The sequence below is a fragment of the Heterodontus francisci genome, chromosome 5 (genome assembly GCF_036365525.1).
Source record: "Heterodontus francisci isolate sHetFra1 chromosome 5, sHetFra1.hap1, whole genome shotgun sequence".
In the NCBI taxonomy this organism is placed as follows: domain Eukaryota; kingdom Metazoa; phylum Chordata; class Chondrichthyes; order Heterodontiformes; family Heterodontidae; genus Heterodontus; species Heterodontus francisci.
In genome coordinates this window covers 86,272,089-86,281,578 of record NC_090375.1, presented here as the reverse complement: position 1 = coordinate 86,281,578, position 9,490 = coordinate 86,272,089, and the positions used below count along the sequence as shown (strand labels likewise).

Sequence of the window (9,490 nt, the reverse complement as noted above, 5' to 3'; positions counted from 1 at the left end):
TCACACAGGCAGCAAGAACCTCGTATCTGTTGGATAAGGGCAAAGGCCGAGGCCAATCTAGCACTGCACCTGGGGTCCCATTGCCTGCCTGCCTCAGTCACACCTTTCTGTTCAAGACCACTAACCAGACTTGTACCAATATCTAATCTGAGGGTATGGCTGCATCCTGGATCAAAGTGTCCAGGTAACTCTCCCTGTCTTGATGCCCTGTAACGTCTATACCTCCGACTCCAGCTCAACAACTCTGAGCTGAGGTTCCTCGAGATGCAGATGCTTAAACTGCAATGCTCTTCACAAACTCCCACATGCTGCAGTATAGCACACTGCCTTGCCTATATAACCTTGTTTTATTTAATTAATTAGTCTATGTATTTGATCAACTTTTTGTTTTTAGTCTTTGAACAAATTACTTTATCTAGTTTAAGATCTAGGTAGATTAAATATTTACCTGTATTACGAACCACAAGTATTGGAGGCAAAAAGCAGCACTTCTTTCCCTTCTGCACCAATTCCCAACTTGTACACTTTGATGCATTTTGTGAGACCAATCCAGTAATTGCTATTGAATTTGAAATAATTGAGGCATCTTCACACTTACTTTCTTTTCTGTTGTTATTCAAATATTACTAGGCAGGAGTTTTACAATCACTTTCTTTTCCAAACTCCAATCATAGTTGCATCTGTACATACTAACATACGAATTAGGAGCAGGAGTAGGCCACTCAGCCCTTTGAGCGTGCTCCACCATTCAATAAGTTCATGGCTGAACTGATTATTCCAAATTTCCACCTGCCCCCGATAACCTTCCACCCCCTTACTTATCAAGAACCTACCTACCTCTGCCTTAAAAATATTCAAAGACTCTGCTCCCACTGCCTTTTGAGGAAGAGAATTCTATAGACTCACTTTGTATTTTACTAAATGACTGCTAAGTGGAAAAGTCTAAAGATAGTTCTAGCAGCCTAATACTGGGCATCCATGAGTTGCAGTGGGCCATCAGCAACAGAAATGTATACCACTACAACCTGTAACCTTATGATTTGACACATCGATCACCTGTCCATCATCATCTCGTTCAATTAAATGCACAGAAAGGTTTGAAATGACAAAAACCTGAAGCTCTAACACTGCATGCTGAGCACCAAAGGCAGCAATTCCTAGACCGAGTTAACAACTAACGGATCCAAGTGGAGCTTCACAGTGCTACTACATCCAGTCAAGAATGATGAGGGATATTCAGATAACTAATTTGGGAAAGATGAGGCTCTTTGAATATTGCTATCATGGCATCATCAGCGAAATGTGCCAAGTGAATGATTCTATTTAGCCTCCTTCAAAGGTTCCTATCATATAGATATCAATATCCAGCAAACTCCGTTCTCTCCATGATATTCTTCTCTCTTCTTAGGCAGTTCCTCAGGAAAGAGGATGACTTTCTTCCACTCCAGGGTTGTGGGTCCTTAGGTGACTGAATAGCCCAATTCTGGATCCACACACTCTGCCACAGGTAGGGCAGGTGGTGTTTGATGAGGCGAGTGGATGGGATGCTCGAATTTCCGAATGCTCCTTCCGCTGTTTGCGCTTGGTCGCTGCCTGGGCATGTCAACGTTGTTTGAACTGGCTGGCACCTTCACGGATGCACCTTCTCCATTTTGGGTGGTCTCAGGCAAGTAATTCCCACGAATCAGTGGAGATGTCACATTTTTTCAGGGAGGCTTTAAGGACATCCTTGTAGCGTTTTCTCTGCCCTCCTGGTAACTTCTTGCCATGACAGAGCTCAGAGTAGAAAGCTTGTTTTGGGAGTCTTCTGTTAGGCATGCGAATGATGTGGCCCACCCAACGTAACTGACTAGCCATGACAAGTGACTCTCTACTGGGGATGTTGGCCTGAGAGAGTGGACACTGATATTGGAGCACCTGTCCTGCCACTGAATTTGCAGGATCTTGCAGAGGCACCACTGGTGATATCTCTCCAGGACTTTGAAATGTCTGCTGTACTGTGTCCATGTTTCCAACACATACAGGAGGGCAGGTAACACTGCGGCCCTGTAGACCAGCAGCCATGATATGGTAATTATCTGATATGAAAATTGCCACGGATAAATCTAACTTGGTCAATTACCACCCTGTCACCTTTCTACCGTTCACCAGTAAAATGATGGAAGGAGTCATCAACAGCTATCTGAAATACAGCATCAGGTTCCATATGGCACCCAGCTTTACCTCACTCCCATCTCTCTCAACCCCTCCACTGTCTCTAAATCGTCAGACTACTAATCCAACATCCACTAATGGATCAGCAGAAATTTCCTGCAATTAAATATTGCAAAGACCGAAGCCACTGTCTTTGGTTCCCACTACAAACTCTGTTCCCTCACATCGACTCCATCCCTCTCCCTGGCAATTGTCAGAGGCTGAACCAGGTTCACAACCTTGGTGTCATATTTGACACTGAGATGAGCTTCCGACCACATATCTGCGCATCACCAGCACTGCTATTTCAATCTCTGCAATATCAAGGGACTCTGCCCCTGCCTCAGCTCATCAGTTGTTGAAACCCTCATCCATGCCTTTGTTACCTCTCAACTTGACTATTCCAACTCACTCCTGGCTTACCTTCTACGTTCTACCCTCTGTGAACCCAAGTTCATTCAAACTCGGCTGCCTGTGTCCTAACTTGCACCAAGTCTGATTCACTTATCACTCCTGTGCTCGCTGACCTAAGTTTGCTTCCAATTAAGGAAGCCCTCTATTTTAAAATTCTCTTCCTCATTTTTAAATCCCTTTTTGGCACACCCATTCCCATCTCAAATCTCCTCTAGCCCTACAACCCACCGAGATACTTGCCTTCCTCTAATTCTGGCCTTTTGAGAATCCTTATTTTCATCCCTCCATCATTGCAGGCCATGCCTTCAGCTGCCACGGCTCTGGTATTCCATCCCTAAACCACTCCACCTCTCCTTCCTCCTTTAAGACATTTCTTAAAACCTACCTCTTTGACCAAGCTTTTGGTCATCTACCCCAATATCTCTGTGTGGCTTTGTGTCAAATATTGCTTTGTAATGCTCCTGTGAAACGCCTTGGGACATTTTATTACATTAAAGGCATTATATAAATGCAAGTAGTTGTTGCAAGCAATTGTGATTTATGGTTATTAGAAGTGCGCGAGGAAAATGCTATGCCAGCCGACAGCAGGATCTGGATAATATCCAGATTTGGGCTGACAAAGTAAAATTAACACTACAAGCATACCAGGCAATGACCATCTTCAACAAGAAAAACCCAACTACCACCCCAATCTTCAATTGCAACACAACCACAGAGTCCTCTTTCAACACCTGGAAGTCACCAACTACCTGAAGCCTAACTACACCAGGCATAATGAGCACAAAAGCAAAAAAGCATTACAGAAGCTGAGTACCTTGTGATCTTAGCTCACCTCCCAAACCCTCAAAACATCTCCACAAGTCACGAGTGTGATACAACATATATTTATATAACACCTTACACGACCTCTGGGCACCTCAACGCACTTTATAGACAATTAAGTACTTCTTGAAATGTGGTCACTGTTATGATGTAGAAAACACAATAGGAAGCTCCCACTAACAGAAATGTGGCAATGACCGGATAACTGCTTTCGTGATGTTGGTTGAGGGATAATTATTGACCAGGACACCAGAGAGAACTCCCTGCTCTTCTTCAAAATAGCATCTTTTACATTCACCTAAAGGGACAGATGGAACTTTGCCTTAACCGAAATGTACTATTTTCTGAAAGATGGCATGCCAACAGTGCTCCCTCGGTGCTGCACTGGAGCATCAGTCTAGATTATGTGCTCAATTCACTGAACGGGATTTGAATCCACAACCTTCTGACTCGGAGGCAAGTGCACTACCTAAAATGTGTGACAATATACTCATGACTTACTTGAATGGGTGCAATCACAACACTGTTCAAGTAATTCAATAACATTCAGAACAGAGCAGTCTGCTTGGTCGGCACTTCTGCCTCGACTCAATATCTGCTCCCTTCACCAAGGTGTACCACGGCTACAGTATGCACGCACAGCTGCAACTAGTCAAACTTAACTCTGCAGTACCTCCCAGCCCTGTGATTTTTTTTATATATACATATTCTTTTATGGGATGTGGGTGTCACTGGCAAGGCCAGCATTTATTGCCCATCCCTAATTGCCCTTGACAACTGAGTGGCTTACTAGGCCATTTCAGAGGGCAGTTAATAGTCAACCACATTCCTGTGGGCCTAGAGTCACATGTAGGCCAAAGCAGGTAGGGACAGCAGATTTCCTTCCCTAAAGGACATTAGTGAACCAGATGGGTTTTTATGACAATCAATTATGGTTTCATGACACCATTACTGAGACTAGCTTTCAATTCCAGATTTTTATTAATTAAATTTAAATTTCACCTGCTGCCGTGGTGGGATTTGAACCTGTGTCCCCAGGGAATTAGCCTGGGCTTCTGGATTATTAGTTCAGTGACATTACCACTATGTCACCACCTCCTCACCAATGAAAAGGGTTGGTTGGCATCTATGAAAGACGATGGACACACAGCAAACAATCCATTTAGGTGGGGGTCTTCTCTTGGTGCACCTTTGCTGATGGCTAAGGCCAATCCTTGAGAGGCAGGTTCTGCCATAAGTGCTGCACGTGAAGCTGCCTAGTGACACTGTGAGTTGTTGTTTTTGAGTTTGGCGCCTGTTGCCAAGCTGCTGGAGCATGGTAGTGCACGCCAGTCCACAGGACGTGTCGCCATTTCCCTCTTTCACCAGCTATTGACTCCCAGGTGCAATAGTTGACATTTAGGACCTTCATGGCACACTTGCAAGCATCCTTGAAGTGAAGCTTTGGGCACCCCACTGGTCGCCTGGCCCCAGCTACCTTACCATACAGAAGGTCTTTGGGTATGCGACCGTCTTTCATCCTGCGGAAGTGTCCAATCCACCAAAACCATCTGTTTGATTAGTGCCAACACACCTGGGAACTCTGCCTTTGAGAGGACTGCCGCATTTGTGATTTTTTTCCTGCCAGGATATACCCAGAATGCACCGTAGACAGCGAAGTTAGAAATTATTGAGCTTCTTCTCCTGGTAGCTGTAAGTTACCCATGTTTCATAGCCATACAGCAAGGTGCTGAGAACACAGGCTTTATAAACCACCAGCTTGGTCCTAAGGGTCAGCTTGCTGTTACCCCATGCGCGTTTCGGCCAAAGGTGGTAGCTGCTTTCCCCATGCGTGTATCAAGCTCCGCATCAAGGGACAGATGTCTGTCAACATGGACCCAAGGTAACAGAATTTGCTAACCACTTCTAATGGGGTATTATGTAGTGTGATCAGGGGCAGAGATGCAACACTTTGTCCCATGACCACGGTTTTCTTGATGCTTATAGTGAAGGAGAACAAGTTACATACAGCATGGGAGAAACAGTCCATGTGTCTTTGTAGTTGAGTTTGAAAATGAAAATGAAAATGAAACGGACAAGTGCAGCAAAGGTCATGGAAACACGATTATCTCAAAGTCACACCATCCCGACCTGGACATTTATCACCATCCCTGCATTGTCACCAGGTCAAAATCCTACAATTTCCTTCCTGACAAAACTGTGTTAGCACCATAACCAGAATGTTCTGAAGTAGTACCTGTTCATCATACGCTGGAAGAATTTTTAAAGGTTTTCATTTAAAATGCAGAATTATTAAAATGTCAAGGAAATATTTTGATCTCTCTTGCTCCATCCAAGTACTCTAGACTATTCTCATTAAAAGGAACTGTAGCTTATCAGTTTTATATCATGTAGCTGGTAAACCTCATTCCTGATTCATCAGGAGTATCAGAAAGTACCTACAACAACAGCTTGCATTTATAAGATCAATTATATCTGCAAAACCTGTGGTGAAATGGACCCTTCTCAAATGTAAAATGAACATATTGTAACCAATCTAAGGTACTCTGTACTGATACTGTATATTAATGGCAATGCTTCAAATCATGTTACTGTAATTTATAGGTTCAAATCTATCTGATTTTACAACTAAGCAACTCCACTCGTCTAATGTCAATAAGCAAAAAGCATTATTGAGCATTGTAAGGGCACTCAATCTGAATGGAGAGTAGCAGGTAGCCCATTCAATATATTGGACACCGGTTTATTCTTACATAACCATAAGTTCACCAAATTTGATTAGACTGAAACAGAAATATAAATGCTCACTGATCACAAAATATATCCGTGGAAAGTAAAGTGAAGAACACAAAATTTTGAAATCCATTGAGTATCTTGCTTTGAAACTTGATCACATCTAAGCCTCTTCCCAAATTACTTAAAGCATCAAGAGAAATGCATTAAACCTCACTTACCAGCAAACATTCACTATTCACTTCGCACTTGGGATCCTTTAGCATGAATTCAATCTTTTCAAACCGAGCCTCCAAGCTTTCTCCAGACGACATGGTGTCAACGTTATTTATAAAGTCTCGTCCCAATTAAAAAGTAAAGGAAGCTGATACAAAATAAGCACTTCCGATATGGCTCTGCTAGACTTTTCACGGAACAACGACTAGACATGTACCTAAAGGTCGCTGCAAACGGCTTCACAGCATCGTCTCACCCAAGCTTTTTTTCACTCTGAACCGTAAAAATTTCCATGGAGCTTCTGCGAATTATCTGCCACATTTAAAAAAATAAACAGAAGAAAAACTTTCCAAGTTTCAAGTTCCCCTTCACAATCTAAGAGGGCTCGTTTACAAAAAGAATGTACTGAAAAATATATTTATTTATATGTAGATTCGTCAACTCAGTATTGAAACAGTAAAAATGTGTAATTTTGTTCAAAATTAAAGTTGAAGAAAGCACCGTGCCAGGCTCAGTTACAGGCCTGAACAATACATCTGGTCTCTTGACAGCTTCAGCTCAGGAAAATGAACTTCTGCAAATATTTCTTCACACCGGATAACACGGCGCGCACTGAACATCCTGTGTGCCCATCGCTTCACATAAAACTCCGTTCACAGATCCCCGATCAGCAGCTAGCTTTAAACCTCAACGACCTTTTTTTAAAAAAAAAACACTGATTACTATTCGCCGGCTTCTTTCTCAAAGACGGTAAGAATGCAGAACAATTTTTTTTCTTCCTGAAAATCTACCCGTCAATTGCAACTTTCTTTTCCTGATCAACATGTCCGCCTTCCTGTTCAAACACTCTCAGGAAGCCGGCCCGAGCGCACTGCGCAAGCGTCAGCTTCCAGCGCGAGCGCATGGTGCGCGCAGGGCCAAGAAACTCCTAGGCCGCGGTGCAGTGAGCAAGCCTGCCAGCAACTGGGTTTCTTCAAAGCCCATGTTAAATTCTATCTTTCAGACAGAAACAGGAAATGTTGCCTGTCAGCAACTGGGAAACAATGCTGGTTAGAGGCTTTACCTTTGTAAGCGTTTAGGAGGGATAGACCAATGTTAGGTCAAAAGGATGGCTTTTCAAGAGGTTTTTAAAGGTGGAGTGAGGCAGCTGAAAGCTTTGTCAACAATGTTGAGCCAGAGGAAAGGGTGGATGCAGAGCAGCCTGTATCCGGGAATCGACCATTCAGGAAGTGATATGGTGCCAGAGGAGATTGCGATCGTAGGATGGGGCAAGGTAATCAAGGAATTTTAAACCAAAAGCAAGGATTTTGGATTCAATGTGTTGGAGAACAGGGGAGTAGTGTACATGAGGATAGAAATGATGAATAAGTGGGAATGCAGGACAGAATGCATGCAGCAAAATTTTGACCATTGGGGTTTCTAGAGATTGCAAGATAGTGAAAAATCAGAGTAGTCAAATATGGATGTGACAAAAGTATTTAAGGGTTTCTAAGGCTGAGATCGCTGTAGGCAATGTTGCAAAAGTGGAAGTAAGCAGTCATGGTAATGAATAGGATGGGGATGGATGCGGGGGGGGGGGGGGGGGGGGGCGGGGGTGGTAGTGGGTGTAGCGGTTAAAAGGTCAGCACAGGATTGAACAGCATGCCAGAATAGCAGGCAGTCAGATTCTTCCTGGATAGTGGCATTGGGTCAGTAGCAAGGGAATGGATTTTATGACTGGGGCAGAAGACAATATTATTTCTGTACCTGATGTTGAGCTGGAGGAAGTTGGATCAAATTTGTTTAGCTCTAAAATGTTAACCCACAGGTCTGGTAGAGATAAGGAGGAATATGTTCCCCCAAACCTTTTGATCTGCATTATCTCATCTGGCCCCTGCTCCAAATCATGGAATTGCCTTGATGTTATCTCCAATACCTGGTTGCACCTCTGCATTAACATTTTTTCAAGAGCAACAATTTACTTTATTTGTCTTAAGTACAACAATACATCCCAAAGAGCTTCACAGAAGTGACAACTCGATACCAAACAGTGCTAGAAGATAGATTAGGAGAAGTAAATGAAGGCATGGTGAAAAGTAGCTTTAAGGAGGCTTTTGAAAGAGGAGAGAAAGTGGCAAGATCAATTGGAATACTCCCCTAAACCAAAGTGTGTGGGATTGAGAAGTGAGTGAAGGTGGTGTGGAGAGAGGACATAATGCAAAGGACAGGAGAATTGGAAGAGCAGAAATCACACTCTGGCACAGATGGCTGGCGGAAGTTGCAGAGGGAGGAAGGGGGAGGCCGTGAAAAGACTTGGGACAAAGAATTTGTATTCAGTGTTGTAGGGGATAGGAAATCAATGGAGATTGGCAGGGAAATGGGTGTTAAGGAGTTGGAGTTATTATAGAATAGGATGCAGGCAGCAAAGTTTTGGGTTAGTTGTACTCTATGGCAGATAAAATTTGGCAGGCCAGCAAAGAGACTGTTGGAGTAATTGAACCTGACAAAGAGGAGGAGCCATTGCAGAAGATCTGCTAGTTGAGGTACTAGGTCTGCTTTGTATTCTATTTTCTGTTAGCAGCTGCCGCCCCCCCCCCCCCCAACCAATTTCCATACCTACATCTGAGAGTGCTGTGTGGTTGCAAATGTAGGAAAACTGGTTCTTTCTGAGAAGTTGTAAACAGCTTCCTAAAAATCAGTCTAATTTGTTTGGATTGAGAACCACTGTTTTACATTTTTATTATAAAATTATACAGCACAAAAAAGACCATTTGGCCCATTGTGCCTGTATTGGCTCCCTGAAAGAGCTACCAATTAGTCCCATGCCCTGCTCTTTCCCCATAGTTCTGCAATTCTTTCCTTTTTAACCAGAGATCCGATTCCCTTTTGAAAGTTATTATTGAATCGACTCCCCCAACTTTACAGGAAAGGCATTCTAGGTTATAACAACACCTTGAGTAAAATAAATTCTAAACGTTTTGCACCCTGAGGTTTTTTTTGACAACTATTTTAAATCTGTGTCCTCTGGTTACTGATCCTGCTGCCAGTGGAAACAGTTTATCCTTATCTACTTTACCAAAACCCCTGATAATTTAGAACACCTCAGTAACCTCCCCTTAATCATTTCTACTCT

The 9,490-nt window shown here is 43.1% G+C and overlaps 1 protein-coding gene across 3 annotated transcripts in view; it reads right to left on the bottom strand.

The window, feature by feature from the left end:
• Window positions 1-7,533, bottom strand: part of rock1 (Rho-associated, coiled-coil containing protein kinase 1) — a 287,505-nt gene extending 279,972 nt beyond the window's left edge. The window contains exons 1-2 of one of the 3 annotated variants that reach the window (XM_068031728.1): window positions 7,442-7,533; window positions 6,384-7,073 (exon numbers count right to left, since the gene is read on the bottom strand). In XM_068031728.1, the coding sequence (XP_067887829.1) occupies window positions 6,384-6,476 (93 nt within the window). In that variant the 5' untranslated portion in view covers window positions 6,477-7,073; window positions 7,442-7,533. Of the gene's footprint in view, window positions 1-6,383; window positions 7,238-7,441 lie in introns of those variants that run through there. The other 2 variants (XM_068031727.1, XM_068031729.1) reach the window with 2 other exon arrangements.
• Window positions 7,534-9,490: the final 1,957 nt, after the last annotated feature.